The sequence below is a fragment of the Scylla paramamosain genome, chromosome 21, assembly GCF_035594125.1.
Source record: "Scylla paramamosain isolate STU-SP2022 chromosome 21, ASM3559412v1, whole genome shotgun sequence".
Taxonomy (NCBI): domain Eukaryota; kingdom Metazoa; phylum Arthropoda; class Malacostraca; order Decapoda; family Portunidae; genus Scylla; species Scylla paramamosain.
The window spans coordinates 7,232,701-7,253,266 of NC_087171.1; the positions used below are offsets into that span (position 1 = coordinate 7,232,701).

The 20,566-nt window shown below is 42.8% G+C and overlaps 1 protein-coding gene and 1 long non-coding RNA gene across 3 annotated transcripts in view; both read right to left on the reverse strand.

Annotated features, from left to right (window-relative positions):
• Window positions 1–442: 442 nt before the first annotated feature.
• Window positions 443–5,518, reverse strand: LOC135110930 (uncharacterized). The gene is made up of 2 exons (XR_010273498.1): window positions 4,614–5,518; window positions 443–2,101 (listed from the first exon to the last, which is right to left on the reverse strand). It is a non-coding gene; the product is annotated as an uncharacterized LOC135110930 (long non-coding RNA).
• A 502-nt stretch (window positions 5,519–6,020) lies between these two features.
• The window catches only part of LOC135110931 (protein APCDD1-like), a 92,746-nt gene continuing 78,200 nt past the window's right edge, over window positions 6,021–20,566 (reverse strand). For both annotated transcript variants that reach the window (XM_064023617.1, XM_064023616.1), the window contains exons 5-8: window positions 18,477–18,561; window positions 15,360–15,695; window positions 7,831–8,000; window positions 6,021–7,700 (exon numbers count right to left, since the gene is read on the reverse strand). In XM_064023617.1, coding sequence (XP_063879687.1) covers window positions 7,085–7,700; window positions 7,831–8,000; window positions 15,360–15,695; window positions 18,477–18,561 — 1,207 coding nt within the window. In that variant the 3' untranslated portion in view covers window positions 6,021–7,084. The remainder of the gene's footprint in view (window positions 7,701–7,830; window positions 8,001–15,359; window positions 15,696–18,476; window positions 18,562–20,566) is intronic.

Sequence of the window (20,566 nt, forward strand, 5' to 3'; positions counted from 1 at the left end):
ATATATATATATATATATATATATATATATATATATATATATATATATATCCTTACGCTCGTAAACGCTGAATTTCATGAAGTGCAGAGCAATGTGAGCAGTGGAGCAGTTTCGGTACAGATGGTAAATCAGGCTGTCTGAAACTTCACAAAAGGTACAACAGCTACATGCATTGCGTATTAGATCATGATTCGTGGACTTGAGTCGTGAATCATTGATATCAAACCACGATTCAACATTTCACATAGTTCTTCGTCTCTGAGTCTCGCGTAACTATGTAGGGATGCTTTTTTATTTTTATTTATTTATTTATTTATTTTATTTTTTTTTGTATGACGAATGTACATACGTTAATATTCCCAAACCAGTGATGCGATCATGTAACTGTTCATCTCATACTCACATACTCGTAGATATATCCATCATGGAGTGAAAGAAGAAGTAAGAGTTTACATTTATTAAATAGCCAAAAATCTACATCCATGCTATACGTACGTAGCATTCTTCTACATTCACTTTGGCAATAGTAGTAGTAGTAGTAGTAGTAGTAGTAGTGTCCTTATTATAAATGTACGATATTCTTTTACATACGATACGAGTATTATCTTTCTATGCATACAGCTTTTCCTCCGTGTTGAGGCTTTCATAGGGTGACACCAGCACCTGTCACTCCCCACAGGGTGGCATTGACGCATCCCGCCAGATGATACTCCAACACCCACCATTCCTCCCAGGTGTCATTCCCATATCCACCACTACTCCCAGGGTAACACTAACTCCTCAACATCCCCACACGTCACGGCAGGCAAGGTGCGCCCCTCAACACAGAGCATTTCATTGTACGTCACCTTAGTCTAGCTCACCAATAGAGTACTACACACCCTAAACACTGGGACATTAAGAATATTAACACCTTTTAAAGACTATCCACTAGTTGTATTTACATGCCCCGCGGAACTCCCTCACCACTTGTACAACACAGCAGCCTCAGGTTCCTCCACACGACTGTACACAATAGCACGTAGTGACACGCAGTCCTCCTAGCCATCCAGACGTGCACCATTCGTCATCTATTTCGTAAAAATAATTTACAAACCACAACACCGTTTAAATTATAACCTACGAGAATACGTGTTAAATCTGTCGCCTCTGCAGGATCACCAGCTTGCGAGATGCACCAGTTCGTAGTCATCGCAAATCTTGTCCAACTTACATCTATGGTGGAAAGTCATGCAGCGGACACGCCTGCTCCCAGCCGGCGCTAAGACTTCATACACGGCACTGACTGTTTGCATGTTCGGAGTGTCACTGTTACGGACAAGAGTGTCACATTGTGTGGAAACATATAGACAGCACTAATGTGGATGTTTCTTGGGATAAACTTTACTGTGACTTATCTAGTGGCATCTATTATCCCAACACAGAAATCATTGGTCTCATAATTTCTTTCATGGCGATGAACGTTCCAGCACCAGCAAGGAAACTGTCTACTCTGGTGACGCACTGCTGCTGTCTTGTCAGACATTGTCACGCGTACCCATCTTTGTTGCACGATTAGAAACACTGATTCCAGCTTCACCACAAGTCTCTAGCAATGTCTGTGGCAGTGTTGGAGGACAAGTGGACAAGTGCGTCCACGCCTCTACAGCCTCCTTGCAGAACTTTCCAGAGACAATGTTTTTTCCTCCTAATTGCTCCTCTCCTCTGGTCTAGAGAGTTCTTGGGTGACGGGTTTCCGTCGGGTTTTTGTGTCTGTTGCTATCGGCACATGGAGTGGGAGACTAGTTAGCTTATTCTAACGTTAAATAATTATTTCAAATGACGAGTAGTACTTTAATTATTTTCACACAACTTTAACGTCGTTATCAACTCTACTACAAACATACCCTTCAAATAATGCTAGTGTTATTTTAGCCAGTGGTCAGCTTGATGATCGCTCCATTCAGCCGAGGGTAGGTGGAGGCGGCAGGTGAGTGGTGAGTATGTGAGGCGTTTTGCGAACTCTAGTAGCGCCTCCTTTCTGGGCATAGCTGCTTTCCATTGTGCTGGCGGGATTCCACTTGTTCCTTTACTCGTTATCCTCGTTCTCATCATCGCAGTTCTGGAGGGCAGCGTGCAGTTAGACATTGACGTGTTTGTGTTGTTGATTGTATATACTTTTTAGTAACAATTGTTGTACAGTTGACACATGAAACCCCTCTAGTATTTAAGTTACTCCTCACGATACCACACATATAACTTCAGAAATAGCAGACGTTAAGAGACAAGCGACAATAAACACGTTTCGCTGTTACAACATATAGAACTCCCGAGGGAAATTAGAGAAAAGTCCAACAACCTTTTATGACACTTGGGCACGTCGTTACTTTATTTGAGTAACCCGAGGCAATTTGGTAATACCGCCCTTAGCAACTTCATAATATAAACACTGACAAAAACTGAACGCGGGACAACTTCCCCATACAAAACTTTTATCATGATCAAATCCTTGACCAGATAAACAACGTGCAGCGCCTCACGCATCGGGACCATAACGATCATCAAATCCTACGATAATTTTTTGGGTATTTGTACCTCTTGTCACTACAGTTTTACTGAACAAATAACACTGGTTACCAAAAGGCTTGAAGTACTCTATCACTTCTACCGTCAATGGTGTCTAAGATTACACTTCACGTGCACCACATTTCATTAAACTTGAGTAAAACTCATAACAGTCAGAGTAGTAAGCGACACCATTGATTATTTTCTTTTCTGGCGCTTTTCACCTGATACAATCAACATTCAGTCTATACCTTGATCGAGCAACAGAGGACAGTCACTAAATGTAACCAGATGGAGTAGACGGGGTGAGAGGACGGCTCGATGCCCTACATAGTTTATTTCAGTGCTTGTGTACATACATATAACACGGGGACTGAGGATTGCATCATCATAGTGTGGCAACCTACCCAAGACTGTGGCCGAGCTCGTGCATGCGTATCGCATGCACGAGCTACCAATCATTATTAACAATACACACACACAACATTTATTATTTTACTGACTGAAACCTGGTGTTGATTGTATTCAAATATATTCACCGTTGTTGCATGTATATAGTATTATTAGTGATAAAGTGTTCCTAGAGCGCACCACATGTACGGGTTCGGAGTTTTTTGGCGGGTAGTGTTACCAGTGTACGATGATACAACCTTCTGTCCCCGTAACCACGACTATACTGGCGGGTCACGACTGAGGCATATAAGTAATAATTACAAAGTAGATCAGCGCCTAGGATTTCACTCACGAAGAGAACAAAAATATAATTGCTAAGATAAATTAAGTATTATACATTGGAGCATCTAACTGCTACAGACGGAGTTACATAAGACATTATTGTTACGCTTCTTACTGACTACAGTGCGAGTTAAACACCTCCTGCCCCTCCACGTGACACCAGGAATATGACCGGCAGGGAGGAGGATGACGACGACATGCATCGATATCAGAGAGAGAGAGAGAGAGAGAGAGAGAGAGAGAGAGAGAGAGAGAGAGAGAGAGAGACTTATACACACTATACATAATACTCGTACATACACTTATATATACTTGCTAAAGACTTAAAATACAGTGTACTTATTTAATCTACGCTAACTACGCTGGCTTATCGAGAGAGGGACGACGGGTGTATTTTGGGAGGGAGGGAGGGAGACCTGACGCTCGTATGACTGATTGTTATTGAGGTAGCTGATGGTGGTGGTGGTGGTGGTGATGGAGAAAAGTTTGTATGTAGTAGCAGTGGTGGTGGTGGAAAAAAAAAAGTTTGTATTATGTATGTTAGCTTAGATTTGGTTATACTGTAAGTTATGTTAGTGATGGCGAAGGAGAATGAATGGAAATGAGACTGAGTGATTTAAGCGAAATGAAGTGAAGGAATTCTTGCTTGGCGCCGAAATGACAGAACTGCATGAAAATATCAATGTTAAAATGAAAGGTAAAAGTAACAAAAATATGCTATAGTTAAAATAAAAGAAATAAAAAATAAAAAAAATAAAATAAAATCCACAAATTATGAGAGCTTGGATTCTATTGTACTACTTTAATGACCCAGAGTAGTACTGAATATTTCAAAGTATTGCTAAAGTAGTACAAGTAGTAGCAACAGTTCTTGTAGTAGTAGTAGTAGTAGTAGTAGTAGTAGTAGTAGTAGGTGGTGATCGGCAGTGTATTATAAAGAAGTTGCTTTGTTATTAGTTATTATTATTATTATTATTATCATTATTATTATTATTATTATTATTATCATTATTATTATTATTATTATTATATTTTGGCGTCTTTCAACACTCATGAAAAATCTTAAGAACAGACAGACACCAAAGTATAATTATATTTTCATCTGCATCATGACAAACTGTATTACTGTACTTTCTTTTAATGGTATCGTATTATTCATAACTCATTTTTTAGGTCTGGTCAACATGATTTTTCTTTTCTGCGATGCCTTCCCTTAAGAGCACTGTTACTTCGTTGGGCAGATACGCTGGGAAAATGGAAGGAGCTGGAGTTTACTTAACCCTTAAAACTTTCCTAAACCGGAAATGACACTTATTAAATATGTGATTAAATACCTTTGGCGTTCCTGTCCGGGAGCACATCCGAAACCCCACAGACCGAGCGGCGCTGCGAGACCCGATCCCACACACACACACACACACACACACACACATACACACACACACGAATGGCTAGGGTTCGAATCCACAGTTCACTGTACCTATTTACTGACAGGATTCACGCCTCACTGCTCGAAACACCTGAGCCATCCCATCTTTTGGCAGCGCTTACTTATTATCGATATTTTTACGGAGGAAGCGAACGTACGATTAATCATGCCAACTTTACGCGACACTAACATTTCATACTCACATACAGTAAAGCTACAATGTCGTGTGGGAAACATTCGACTCGACCAAGCGGAACAAAATCGAGGCCCGTATTTTGAAGCACGTCGGATTCTCATAACCATGACTCTTAAAGCCCAGAGATTAGAAGGTTTTTATTTTTTTTCCCCGTTAATTGTGCAGAATATTTGTCAAATTTTTCAAAGTATCACTAGTATAAAAAAAAAAAAAAATCCATTAATTTCTACTAGAGTGCGTAAAAAATAGTTGAGATAAGGCGCCGTAATGTTTGTGTGTGATCCGGATCCACTCATTCCACCGAGGTTGCTTCACATCGGGACAACTAACCGGTGCGCGCATGCCGTGAGTGTGGCGCTGTGGGGCTCCTGTTATCTCTCCCGCACAAGTACAGAAAACGAATTTAACGGGTAACTTGCTCCGTTTCATGAGTGCGTTATTTTTAGGGACATTTAGTGACTATAATAATAATTATAACATTATAATAAACACTACAGTAGAACATCTGTCATGTCTTGGCAAGTATAATAAATTACTGGCGTCTCTTTCCTTACTCCTCTTCAGCCACTCATAATAATAATAATAATAATAATGATAATAATAATAATAATAATAATAAAATAATAACAATAATAATAATAATAATAATTACATATATATATATATATATATATATATATATATATATATATATATATATATATATATATATATATATATATATATATATATATATATATATATATATATATATATATATATATATATATATATATATATTTTTTTTTTCTTTCTTTATAATATAAACCAGGATTTTTTGTCTTAACATACATATATCAGTGATGATGATGATGATGATGATGATGATAATAATAATAATAATAATAATAATAATAATAATAATAATAATAATAATAATAATAATAATAATAATATACTATTTTGACCACAATGAGTGGCTCAAGAGGAATACGGAAAGAGGCGCCAGTAATTTCACTATGTTCAAGGAGACTGTCATGGCAGGTGTCCTAGAGTATGTTGTAATATAATTATTACAACAGTTACTGAAGGTCACGCATTATATGAAACCACAAAAAAAAAAAAAAAAGTTACGAGTTGAATTCCATTTTTTCTTTATTTGTAATTGTTGCTTCTAGTTACCTGTTGGCTTGTACCGGGCATGCTGGTGACTGGTGCCTGACTAGCTGAGGTGGCTGAGTGATGGTGGCTGTAGTAATGGAATGTAGAGTGGCAGTAACTGTGGTGACTGAATGACTGACTAGCTCATGTGCTTAACTGTAACTATAGTGACAACTCTCTCTCTCTCTCTCTCTCTCTCTCTCTCTCTCTCTCTCTCTCTCTCTCACCACAGTCCTGCCGCTGCTGGGAGGGAGGGGTAGGGACGGGGTAATAAAGTATTCTACACCTCGTATTTTACTATCTTTTCCTAAAGTTGCCCATGTTATTATTATTATTATTACTATTATTATTATTATTATTATTATTATTGACACGACAGTGAAAACATACAACTGAGAATAGACAACACACACTCTAGTTTACTTCTCCCACGGCGTCACGTGACCTTTCGATTTCATAGAAAGCCATAATTATTATTATTATTATTATAGTTATTATTATTATTATTATTATTATTATTACTATTATTATTATTATTATTATTATTATTATTATTATTATTATTATTATTATTATTATTATTATTATTATTATTATCATATCGTAAATATAATGTCCATTTCCGGCAAGAATGACCCGTAGAGTGAGTCGTGTCTCAGCGTGAGGCAATGACCGCGTTGTGCTCTGGACTGTCCGTGGAGTGTCGAGGAGCGGGAGAAGACGGAGAGGGAGGATGAACTTTCCCTCAGGTCAGAGAGGACGAAGGGTGGTGCCAGCTTTCTACTAGGATTTGTACGGCGAGCATAATGCTACCTAGGCGCGGGAGTCGCTGTATTTCCAGTCTACTGGTCGACAGCACTCTAGGGTGCCCGAGGTTCTGTGCAGTGCCTGTGGGGCCCCAGCCTCTTGTCTCGATCAAGGCCACACATCGGGACAAACACGTCACCTCAGTGGCATAAAAACCTTTTCTTTTCTCTCACTAAGTATTGCTTTCAGTGAGATGTGTGTTGCTGACTGCCGCTGGTGCCGTGGCGAGCGGCCTAGCGGTGGTGCGGGGCGGCCAGCAGGACCAACAGTGCCAGCAATGTCGTGCACGCTGGCAGAGTGTGCTTGGCTGAGGCCGAGGAGGCAGTACGGGCGCCCACGATGGGCAAGAGGGTGTTGTCGTGATGGTAGGCATGGTAACTACGACAACTGGTGAGCTCTGGTCCCCAGCTGGTGGGGCGTCGCGCCCCTGACAGCTGCTTGGCGGTGGGCGTCTGTCCCAGAGCTAGCCACATCCTGCCTGTCTCATCCACGCCTGTGCGCACAATCTCTTTCTTCACCGCGGGCACCTGAACCCCGACGGCCGCACAGCCGCCCGTGGGCGTGACGTCTTGGGCCTCGCCGCGCACCCAGGAGCCCTGCACTCCGCAGTCCACATTGTTGTACATGTTCAGGGCGCGGGACAAGTACTCGTCCTCGGGGGTGAGCAGCAGCCGCGTCACGTTGAAGTCGTGGGCGTAGGTCGTGATGAAGGTGTGGCGGGGAGACGCTGGGGATGGCAAGATGGTGGCGGGACGGTGGGTGCCGCTGGCCTGCAGGGTGAAGGAGGGCCTGGTGCACTCAGGGTCGTGGTAGTGACGTAGAGTCATGGTCCAGCGGTGGCCGGTTGGACTGCAGGGGGGGAAAAGGAGGTGAGAATGAGAATGCTGCTGCATGATCCGTCACCAGATCCACCACCACCACCACCACCACTACTACTACTACTACTACTACTACTACGATTACGACTATGACTACTTACCTGAATTCGAGGTGGCGGGTGAGAAACATGCCATAGGGGCGTGTCTCACACCGGCGGGAGGCCCAGGAGCCCGCCAGCAAGAGGGGTAGGGCGGGACTGGCGTGGAGGTGGGGCGGGCTGTCATCTGTGCCCCGTTCAACAGCCTTGCATACGCCCCCACACGCCCCAGCCTGAAAAAAAAAAAAAAAAAACGTCAGTTATTTTGACGATGTTGATGGTTATGGTGTCTGTTAAATTATCCTTACAATAATGCAAACATTCCTGAAAACTCCTATAACTTCCAATTAAATCAGGTTAATTAAGGAAGTCGAGAGGACACCAAAATGCCTGAGAATGAGGTCCACGGGCCACTGTTAGTGCTGCCACCTGACGGTCGCGCATAAAATTAAATCCTTCGACAGCTGTGACTTCCCTTCAAGTTGGATAAAATAAATTGGAGGTTTTGAGTATAATTTCAAGACACCACTGGAAGCAAAATGAGTGAATGATGGAGCATTTCAAAGTGCGTCATTAGCAGTCAAAAGAGTTCAATTTGAATTTATTTATTTATTTTTTCCATCTAACTTAATTCCAGTAAACAGTAACAACCTATCAACATCCTCGTAAGTATTCAGACTATTCCGAACACAATACCAGTGATCGCTTATCCTATACAAGAATAATCTTTTAATGCTGAATAGAAATCCCTGAGTCACAACATTGTGGAGGAAAAGGTCACACTTAATGTCTTTCTCAAACGTCTGGGCGTCTTATCATGATTCCCTTTAACAGGCTCTATTGAAAGTTACTGGGGTTTTCAAGGATGTTTTCAGATTCTAATGATAATTTGATAAGGATTCTGCACCATCAGTGGGTGGAAAACATCGTGAGAACTTAACTAATCATCAATGTGGCTTTTGAAAATAGTTCTTATGAGAGCACAAAGCGTCTAAGTATGGGAACCTTACTGGCAAAGGAAAACGAGAATAAGGGAATCACACCTTGCAAACCCACTCTCATCTCACGCTACATAACTAGACTAAAAATAAATCTGATATAACTTAGGTGACGCAACAGATCAGGGGAAAAAATCACCGGAAGAACGTGTCCGTCCCATCTCCTGACGCATCAACAAAAGATTATCTCCACTCTCGAAAATGACAAAGACGTCCACGTAATCCATTCAGAATTAATTCATATCACTATTAAAGAAAATCATATGTTATTCCACGCTAAGCCTGCAATCCTGCGAATAACAGAAGGCCTCTTGATACGGCAGGGCTGGACATAGCACGTTGCCTTGTATGGTGTCTCACTTTTTTAAGGTGCTCCCATTTCGACACAGTTCTCTCCAACGCGCTTGGTCTTCCGCGCCTCTCTCAGGACCACATTCTGAAACACTTCTGCGCCGCACTACATTCAAAAGGCTCTAATTGAAGTTACATGGGATTGTAAGAGTGTTTTTACTGTTCTAGTGACAGATTAACTAGATTTCTACATTAGTAACAGGAGGAACCCGGTTTATCATCTTTGTGTCCTTTGAAAATAGTCGTGGTGAGAGAACTGAGTGTTCCTGAATACGAGCCTCAGTCACACCCATTACAAGCATGTCTTCTTTCACTGCATCCATAAACGTTCTCTAAGGTCTTCCTCTCTGTCTGATGCCGGGTACCTCCATCTCCAGCACCCTCCTCCCCACACAATCCTCGTCTTTTCTCGTGACATGCCAAATCACACCAATCTTCCCAAACCGACGTACGTGTGTTGAGTCTATGTATTTGTTCCTGACTGTCTCCCTCGCTGATCATCTCAATTAAGCCATCCAGTACTACAGATAACTTCCAAACTCCAGAGAGAGAGAGAGAGAGAGAGAGAGAGAGAGAGAGAGAGAGAGAGAGAGAGAGAGAGAGAGAGAGAGAGAGAGAGAGAGAGAGAGAAGACGCAAATGTGTTGGAAGATTAACTAGGTGATGTATAACTCCTTGGTAACAAAAGGTACCATCGTTAAGTTGGTAAAATCCCCTAATGACGTTTAGAGCGCTGTGAAATCGACGCTAAGTCAGATGTAATAGCCTTTGTTGTTGCCGTGGTCACTGGTACTGCTGCTGCTAAGCTTCAACAAATAAGTAATATTACTTCTATTTCTCCTCCTCCTACTCCTCCGATTGCTACTACCACCACCGTCACCACCACCACAACAAAGCTAGCTGCTGCTACTGCTGCTGCTGCTGCTGCTACTGCTGTTACTACTACTACTACTACTACTACTACTACTACTACTACTACTACTACTACTACTATATTCTTTTTTCCGTCCTCGTCCTCCTTTTTCTCACTACTACTACTACTACTACTACTACTACTACTACTACTATTACTAATACAATTACCATCACCACCACCACTACCATTACAATCACCACCATCACTATCGGTAACATGGAAAAATTATTAGAACGAACACACACACACACACACACACACACACACACACACTTCTCCTTACCTTAGAGAGACTTACATGACTGGTTGAATAACTAAGAGATGCCAGTCACTGTGTGTGTGTGTGTGTGTGTGTGTGTGTGTGTGTGTGTGTGTGTGTGTGTGTGTGTGTGTGTGTGTGTGTGTGTGTGTGTGTGTGTGTGTGTGTGTGCTGTCACGTTTCTCTAAAGGATCAGAAAAGAAGAGGAGGCAGGGGTTGGTTTACAAATTACAAGCTACAGGGAGCCGTAGAAATGCCTTAAAAATTAAAGAAAATAAATGATAAATAAATAAATAAAACGACTACAGTAGATGATCAAAACATATCAATACAATGAATTCCACAATACAAGATGAACATTAAGATACAACGAATAAGAAAGAAGAAGCAAAAGTGATGTAGAAGGAAGAAGTGGATAAGGAGGAGGAGGAGGAGGAGGAGGAGGAGGAGGAGGAGGAGGAGGAGGAGGAGGAGGAGGAGGAGGAGAAAGAGGAGGAGGAGGAGGAGGAGGTGGGACATAGTTGAAAGAGGAGATAGTAAATACAGAAAAAGAAAGAAAAAAACATGAAGAATCACGAGAAAAGAGGAAGAACATAAGAGAACGACACAACAGGAGAAAGAATAGGAAAAAGAAAAGGAAGAAGAGAAGGAAGATTACAAAAGGATTACGTAGGGCAACTAAACAGCAACAGATGAGGAAGATGAGAAGTAGGAGGAGGAGGAGGAGGAGGAGGAGGAGAGAAAAGGCACAGAATAAGCGAGGTATGCGGTGGGAGGAGGAAGACACGCTCCCATGCTGTGTTTCCTACTAGGGGGTGTTTACCTGTCCGTCCCAGGTGTTCCCTGTGGGTGGGAGGAAGAGGAGAGGGTGACAAAATAGGAGAGGGTCGGGAGGCAGGGTAGTTTGGGGACTGAAAAGAGGAGGAGGAGGAGGGGTAGAGGTGGCAGAGGAAGAAGAGGGTGGGAGGCTGTGGTGATGGTTGTGGTGATGGTGGTGGTGGTGGTGGTGGTGGTGGTGGTGGTGGTGGTATCGGCGGCGGCAGACAACCCGTTAAATTTTCACACAACCTCTCTCTCTCTCTCTCTCTCTCTCTCTCTCTCTCTCTCTCTCTCTCTCTCTCTCTCTCTCTCTCTCTCTTATAAGGGACATAAGAAGAAAAAGAGCTGCCATCACGAGAGAGAGAGAGAGAGAGAGAGAGAGAGAGAGAGAGAGAGAGAGAGAGAGAGAGAGAGAGAGAGAGAGAGAGAGAGAGAGAGAGAGCAGTTAAGCCTCGCACATTTCAACACACACACGCCTTCGTCATTAATAACCACCACCACCATCACTACCACCACCATCACCACCACCATCACCACCATCAACATCACCATCACCATCACCAACACCAACAACAATGACATAAACTTCATATCATCAGTGTAGTAGCAGTAGTAGTAGTAGTAGTAGTAGTAGTAGTAGTAGTAGTAGTAGTAGTAGTAATAGTAGTAGTGGTAGTAGTAGTAGTAGTTGTTGTTGTTATTGTTTATTTTGTTAGATTTTATTTTCAAGAGTAATAGTAAACGATGATGATGATGATGATGAAAAAGAAGAGAAAAAAATGAACAGAAGAAAAGTTAACACAAGGAGACAAAAAAAAAAAAAAACATAATACTGCATGCACTTCAGAACTCACACAAAGACCTCTCTCTCTCTCTCTCTCTCTCTCTCTCTCTCTCTCTCTCTCTCTCTCTCTCTCTCTCTCTCTCTCTCTCTCTCTTCCACCGCCTCCCTTTATCCTCTCTTGACAACCTACCTTTAGACCACACGATTTATTTCCCTTTAACGAGTCAAAATAAACACCATCCTTCTCTCTCTCTCTCTCTCTCTCTCTCTCTCTCTCTCTCTCTCTCTCTCTCTCTCTCTCTCTCTCTCTCTCTCTCTCTCCCTCTCTCTCTCATGAATGAACGCCGTCATCCGTCTTTCCCAGTGACGTGTTGTGTCGAGACGCTTGTTGCTTCTCGCGTTGTGTACCGTTCCTGTCCCTTCTTTGTGGCGGTGATGGGGCGTGACGGCTGAGAGCGCCCTGCTGCAGACACGAAAGAGAGAGGGGGGAGAGAGAGAGGGAGGGATAGAGAGTGCACGCGCCAGAACCCAGCCCCCATCCCAGCGAGTAAGGCAGGATAGACAAATGCGCCAAGAGAAGTAGACAGGCAGACTCACAAAGACACAAAGATGCTGGCAGCCACGAGGCACCGGAACACTGGGGGAAAAACAGTGGGCCCGTTCATGACTGATTAGGGGAACTTGAGTGAGGTGAGGCAGGTGGAGTGGCGTCAGGAGGTGCTGGGTGCGTTCCTTGTAGTCTGTCTCAGTTGCTCGTACGCTGAAATGTTTTGTTCTCTCGCAAGGATTATTTTCAAAGGCCACCGATGTTGGTTAGTCGGTTTCTCATGAGTGTTTCTCCAGCTGATGGTGTGGAATCCTTGTTAAACTACGAGTATCACTGGGATAGCAAAACATCCTTGAAAACTTCAATAACTTCAACAAAATCTTGTTAGGGAAAGGAATATTATCGCTAGAATCATTAAAAGAAAAGCACTCTTGAAATCCTTAATATTCTCACTAGAGTTTACTAGGGAAAGGTATATATCACTATAATAAAAATATTCTTGAAAATTCCAATATTTTCCACTAAAGCTTGCTAGAGAAAGGTATACTATCGCTATAATCATACAAAAACACTCTTGAAAACCTTAACGAATCCCACTAGAGATTGCTAGAGGAAGTTATATCATCATGTAGCCGTAAGTAGGCAGGGATTGGTAGAAACAAACTCTTTGTTAAATGTCACGGAAGTTGTCCTTTGTTCATTTAGTTTAGGACACTATTAACAAGTTTATTTTATAGTTACAATCGGGGACTTCACTAGAGTAATAAAAACAATCTTCCAAACTAGTTCATTTCCACTAGAGGCTGCTAAGGAAAGTTAAACTATCATTGACGTTATAAAACATTCATGAAAACTCCAATAATTCCCTCTTCATTCTATATTATCCTTCTCGTTTCCAACTAACACACGGTTCCTTAATTGCAAGCCACCCTGAGATATTTCCTATGTTTTACTGGCACCTAGAAACATACTAACTAAATATCACAGAAAAAAAAAAGTATTATTTTGAATTCCTATATCTTTCTTGCAGGTGTTTCTGAAGATTTTGTACTGTGCTTTTAATGTTATAAATTGCTGCACGTCACAGTTAAATTATTAATAGCAGTTGAGGTAAGACGCCGAAATATTTGATGGCAGTGTGGCATTCTGTAGCAAAGTTGCGAAGAATATGGTGTTTAGTAGCGCTGAGCTTATCTATTTGTATCTATTTGCTGACTCAGTGCATGTGTGAGACTCTCAGTGCCTTGCCGACAAAGGACCAACGCATCACTAAAAGCCTCCCATCGAGCCACGCTGCCACACAGATGATAACAAGACGAGAAGAGTGATAAGGCAGTAACCAGCTTGTCTTTCACGTGTCTTAACCCTTTCACTGGTATTTGATACATCTTTCCTTGATCACTTGATACATCTTTCCTTGATCACTAACTACTCTGAAACATCTTTTCTTGTTCTACAGTCTCCAGCTACCTCCAAACTTTGTACTGGCTAGAAATTGCAAAATCCATTAGTTTTTAAGCCCCTTCTTTCTTGTAGATGTTTATAAAGATTCCATGCATTGCGTTTAGTGTTGTGGATTGTTGCATATCGCAGTGAAAACGTCAAGAGATGAATAATGTCATATTAGTAGTAATTGATCTCTGAGTATTAATAATGATACTACAAAGCTGTACTCTAACTTTCTATCCCTTTACAAAAAAAAAAAAAAACATACAAACTTCATAAAGGTAAAGTAAAAAAGAAAAATAAAAGAAAAAAAAAAAGGTTCTTAAATGGGTGGAATGGCCTCGGTAATCTGATGCCGAGTCAGTAACGAGTTTTGAAACATCACTGGACAAATTTATGGATGTGGATGATAGTTAGGAAAAAAAAGAAAAAATAGGCACGTTTTATACAAGGACCGCCACGTGTAGGTCTGACTGATGGCTCCTTGCAGCTTCCCCTATTGGGCCGTATTCTGAAACATTTCTGCGCCGCAACTCCACTACTTTCAAAGGCTACAGTTGACGCTACACGGTTTTTTAAGTCTTTTTTTTTTATTTATTTTTTTTATGGTTCTGGTGACGTATTGACAAAATTTCTACATTATAAACGGGGGAAAACACTCTTGAGAACCCGGCAAATCATCTCTGTGGCCTTTGAAAATAGTCGTGGTGAGAGAGCAAAGCGTTTCTGAATACGGTCGAAGAACTCAGATTTTTGTTCCTCCTTGCCTTAGGTCGATAAAAATATTCCTGGATAAACGAGAAGGAGATAAGGTGTATTTGTGTCGCACTCGCTTCTATAATCAAAATTTCATAAAGTCGTAGGCAGGAAGGAAGGCAGGAAACTAGAGACAATGAGCAACAGGCAATGAGTAACTTAGGATACGTTCTATATTCTGCGTATGAGGAGCAGCTGGTATCTTCCGTAGAGTTTTTGCTTGTTCGCAGACATGTTCATCATCACCGCCTAATTACTACCTGCTTGCTGCCACGTGGAGAGAGAGAGAGAGGTAAGGCAGACTCTGATTAGTAAAGTTGAGTGAATAGCGCGTAAACTGTCTACGCTGGGATTAAACTCCAGGTGTGGGGTGTTGAGGGTCACTAATTGAGAGGAGTATGTTGTACAGGAAGGTGAGGGAATTGGAATGTGTGTGTGTGTGTGTGTGTGTGTGTGTGTGTGTGTGTGTGTGTGTGTGTGTGTGTGTGTGTGTGTGTGTGTGTGTGTGTGTGTGTGTGTTGTGTGTGTGTGTGTGTGTGTGTGTGTGTGTGTGTGTGTGTGTGAGAGAGAGAGAGAGAGAGAGAGAGAGAGAGAGAGAGAGAGAGAGAGAGAGAGAGAGAGAGAGAGATGGATACAGGGAAACAAAAAACAGAGTAACCAATTAACCAACACTACTCCCCAACCCCAACACACACACAGGCACAAGGATACACTCACATATTTGGCGTGCAGGAGTGGCGTCTGATAGCCAGTGGGGCGGTACAGCTCCTGCTTGCTTGAGTCCGTGTGAAGATCCCCCAAGAAAAGCTCCTTGCGAATGATTTTGGGGGACTTCATGCCACTACCACCACCAGTATCCTCCTGCTGCGCCTCCTCCCTGGTCGCCGCCGCCGCTGTTCCCGCGTCGTGTCCTTGCATCGTCACCTCTACTCTCAGAAGCTGGAGTTCATTCCACGCGCCGCCAAGTCCACGGGAGCAGTCCTCATCTTCCGTCACTTCGTTGGCAGCCTCGGCGTATGACAGCACCACGTAGGCTTTGTGTGGCTTCCAGGGCTGTGAGAAAGGGGTGCAGGTGAGATGAGAAAGACCTGAGAGCGAGTAAGAGGTGAGTACGGTAAGAGTAAAACGTGAGGAAGACTAAGAGAAGGTGGGAGAGATTTAGAGATGAATATGACACCACGTAGGCTTTGTGTGGCTTTCAGGGCTGCGGAAAAGGAGTGAAATCCGAGTGAGGTAAGAGTGAGACGTGAGGAAGGCTAAGAGAATTAAAAGGACGTGAGAGAGACTAAGAGATGAGTAAGGTAAAACAAACAAGACCTGGGGAGGTTATGAAGGGTGTTAGCGGGTAAGAGGTGAGTAATAGAAGAGAAGTAAGAAATGATGAGGTGGAGGACAGGCGGGAGCAAGTAAGAGGTGTGAGATGAGAGGATCAAGAACCGAAGTGAGCTAGCGAGGAGACAAAGACATAAGGAACAACTGAAGAGGACGTGTGAGCGAAAGAAAAGAGAAGATAAGAGGAGCAAGAAATAAGGATAGAAGAATTTGAGAGTTAAGAAGGAAAAAGAGGCAATAAGAGTGACCGAGGAGGAGTAAGAAAAAAGAGGAAGAGGAAGAGGAGAGGAGGAAAATATAATAACAGAAAAAAAAATTTGGGAGTTAGGGAAGAATTTGGGAACTAAGAAGGAAGACGAGATTATAAGAAGAGACTAAGGAATGAAGAAGAGAAGAAGACGAACGATAGATAAGATAGAGGAAGTAGATAGTTCGGGAGGAAGACAAAGCTATATAAAGAATGACTGAGGAAGATATGGAAGTGAAGAAAAGGAAGAATGGGAAGTTTGTCTGATTGGAAGGAGACGAAGCAGCAAGGAGAGAGGAAGTCACTGGAATGAGAAGAGAAAGAAGAGGAGGAGGAGGAGGAGGAGGAGGAGGAGGAGGAGGAGGAGGAGGAGGTACTGGGAGAAGTGACTGCATGTGAGAGAAGGGGAAGAGGAAGTGGGGAGTTCTGGGTGAGAGAGGATCAGGATAAGGGTTGAGGGAGAGTGATGGAAGGTGAATGTGGTGAAGAGAGTGGCTGGCATGTATGGAAGAAAGGGGAAGAGATGTAGGATTGTGTGGAGAGATATGCTGCGGAGGGACGGAGGGACGAGGTAAAATAGTCATGTGGAGGAGGAGGAGGAGGAGGAACAAGAACAAGAAAACAAGAAGAACAACAAGAAGAACAAGAACCAAACAAGAGAACAAGAACAAGAAAAACAAGAACAAGAAGTATAAGCGTAGAAACGAAAACACTACACAGGGAAAAGATAATAATAAATCAAATAAATAATGAGACTATAATCTGTTGAATACTTGGGATGAGTGATTTTAACTACGTGCTCAAGGAGGAGTCGGAGTCGGGAGAGATCGGAGTAGGAGGAGGAGAAGAATATTTCAATCAACTCATTAAGGAGAGGCACTGGCTGACGCACTGTCCTCAGAGTTAACACAACACCGGGTCCTCTCTTCGATGTGTCTAGAGGAAGAAGACACCAGTTCATCTTCCCTTCCTTATCACACACTCCTCCTCCTTTAGCTCTTGCTCCTCCTCCTCCCGCACCTTCTCCTCTTGCTCCTCCTCCTCCTCCTCCTCGTCCCGTCAGCATCAGATTACAATTTATATCTCAATTTGTGTCTCGAGTTTGAATGATGCTGTTATTCTAGGAGCTGTACCCTCGAGCCCTGATTTGGGGGGTGAAGGAATGTAAAGGGGGTGGGTGGGAGGAAAGGGGTGGTGATATTAGGGAAGGAGAGGTGAGGGGATGGGAGGGGAAGGAAGAGGATGCAAGGGAAGGGATGAAAGGGAGGAAGAAGGAAATGAGGCGAGTTGAGCGGCGAGGTGAGGACTGATTTGAGGAATAGGAGGGTGGAAAAGATAGGAAAAAGAGGAGGAGGAGGAGGAGGAGGAGGAGGAGGAGGAGGAGGAGGAGGAGGAGGAACAAACCTTAACTCCAGGCATGTGCGTTTGGAAACTAATTCTAACTGCTTAGTGAAAAGACAGGAAAGAACAGCAGGAGGAGGAGGAGGAGAAGGAGGAGAAGGGAAGAAAAAGAGAAAGAGGAAGAGGAAGAAGAGAAATACAAAGGAAAACCAAAGAGCAACAGATCATTAGGTCCTTGCAAGGCTATTTAGCAACTACTTCTAACTGACTACAGGAAATTGAGACAAGAGTAAGAGGCAAGGGAGGAGGAGGAAGAGGAAGAAGAGGAGGAGGAGGAGAAGCCAAGGTTGATAAACGAGAAAAGATAATTAGGTAAGTTAAGAGCAGGAGAGAGATGGAAGAAAAACGAGAATATAGACGTAAGAGAAGGAGAGGGAGAGGGAGAGGGAGAGGGAGGAGGAGGAGGGAAGGAGTTAAGTGGTGAGGGCAGGGAGAGGAAGGGGAAGAGATAAGGGGAAATGAAGGGAAGGGAAGGGCAGGGATGGTGGGAGGGAGGGAAGGGGAACTGGCGGGGAGGGTGAAGGAGAGGAAGAGGGGAGGAGGGGAGGAGGTAAGTGATGAGAGAGGGAGAGTGAGTGCTTGTTGTGAATGGAGGAGGAGGGAGAGGAAGAAGAAGAAGAGGAGGAGGAGAAGGATGATATGGTGCAGAGAGGGAATGAATTGAGGGACGATAAAAGAAGAGGAGAGGAGGAGGAGGAGGAGGAGGAAGAAGAAAGGTAAAGAAGAAATTAAGACTAAGAAACGCGAAAGAAGAGTGAGGCAAGAGCAAGGAGGGAGAGGAAGGAGAAAGAGGTAGGAAACTCAGGCAGGGAAGGGGCGAGAGGCAGAGTTCAGGAAAGCACTAAAGCCCATACCTTAGTAATCTTGCCCGGACAGGTGGCGTTCACGGCGAGAGCAAGCTTGGTGGCGTCCTGGTGAGAGTGACCCATTACCTCCACCCTGCAGAGAGAGAGAGAGAGAGAGAGAGAGAGAGAGAGAGAGAGAGAGAGAGAGAGGAGAGAGAGAAAGAGAGAGAGAGAGAGAGAGAGAGAGAGCAAATTAATATCACTAGTACTAATTCTCGAATATATTATTTTCTTTATTTTCTGGTGTATTAATGATCTTCATTGTGTGTATGTGTGTGTGTGTGTGTGTGTGTGTGTGTGTGTGTGTGTGTGTGTGTGTGTGTGTGTGTGTGTATGTGTGTGTGTGTGTGTGTGTGTGTGTGTGTGTGTGGAAGGAATGATGGACGGGGAGTGTCCTTCATCTTTACCCTCTAATGTCTCTTACTTTAGATTACATAGCATAGTTTATTCACATCTCCGTAAGGGTCAAGAGAATTGGTATTTGCTCCTGATTTATATTCCTTTGTGTAATTGTAAGTTGGAGACAAACGAAAGTACCTCATTTTCATTAAGTACATTTCAACGTCTTACTTTCCCTACATTCAACAGGCTCTAGGGAAAGTTACTGGAATCTGCAAGGGTATTTTCGTGATAATTAACGAGGCTCCTACACCACAAATGAAACACACACACACACACACACACACACACACACACACACACACACACACACACACACACACAAAGAAGCCAACTGATCATCTTTTAATGTCTTTGAAAACAGTGCTGACGAGAGAATGAAGCGTCCAAGCATCCAAGGTTCTTCTAAGATAAGTCTAGTTTTTTCTAAAGCCAGTTCTTCTCAGCAGCTTCTTAGTCTTGTAACTTCTAAACCATGGACTCAAAAGCATTTGATCATGAATATTTCCGACTCAGAATGACTTGATCTTTCACTTCTGAGAATATGTGACTCTCCTCAACCCAAACATATTTATTTATTTGTACGTCATTTTCATAATAACCTTGATCTGGGGAAGTAATTGGAAAAATAGCCAGCGATAACCGAGACACAAAAATGCAAATATATGTGAAAAACGCAGTATTAGCATCACAGGTGGAAGCATCAACCGTTGTTCAATGTCCGGGACCATCAAAATTTATCTCGTAACACAAATTTGGACCACGACCCCACAGTTTGACAATCGCTGGTCTAAAGCCTAGTTTTCTAAGTCCCTCTCTTCTAAACTTAGATTCTCCAAGTTCAGTTCTTCCAAGGTCATTTCTTTTAAGCTCCGTTCCTCCAACAAAGAACACAAAACAGATTCTCCAGGAGACGAGTGCCCCTGAGTGGAACTGATACAGGGAGACGAGGTACGAAAGGTCACTACACTACTTTGTCCTCCATAAAATTAGTACTCAGATTACTGGAGAGCTAAACCCGCTCATTACAGTCATCTCAGCGCCTCGTAGCCTTGGGTATCTGGTCCTGCAGGGAGGCCTAATAAGGATTTGAACACGCTAATGACTGCCTTGAGGTTAGGGAGCAGCATTGCCCGCACAGCCGCATCTTTCATCTCTCATAAGACTAGGAATTGACTCCACTGTGATGAATATTCTTAGTGTTTAGCATGTATATATGGAATTGTGATATGTACGCTACTGTATGGGAAAGAAAAAAAAAGAGGAGGGAGAGGAGGAGGAGGAGGAGGAGGGAGACGAAGAAGAAGAACAAAAAGAAAAAGAACAAGAACAAGAACAGGAACAGGAACAAGAAGAAGGAGGAGAAGTAGGAATAGGAGGAGATGAATGAGGAGGAGGGGAAGAAAAAAGAGAAGAAACGAAAAAGATAAAAAGAAAAAAAATACCTAAAATAAGACGAAACTAGATTAGGTAGCTCTTTTTTTAATGTTTATATATATTTTTCCTCTTCTGGTAGAGTCGCATAGTTTTAGCCGGTTAAGGACGGAATCAGTCTGGCGAGGGGTTGAGGTGCGGATGAGCAGGTAAGTAAGAAAATAAACAAGTAAGTAAAGAGTAACGTCTCTTTGGCTCGGAAATGATGGGGCGTGAGTCAGTCCATCCTGAAGAAAAGATGTAGAGTCCAGTTTCACCGGGGGAGA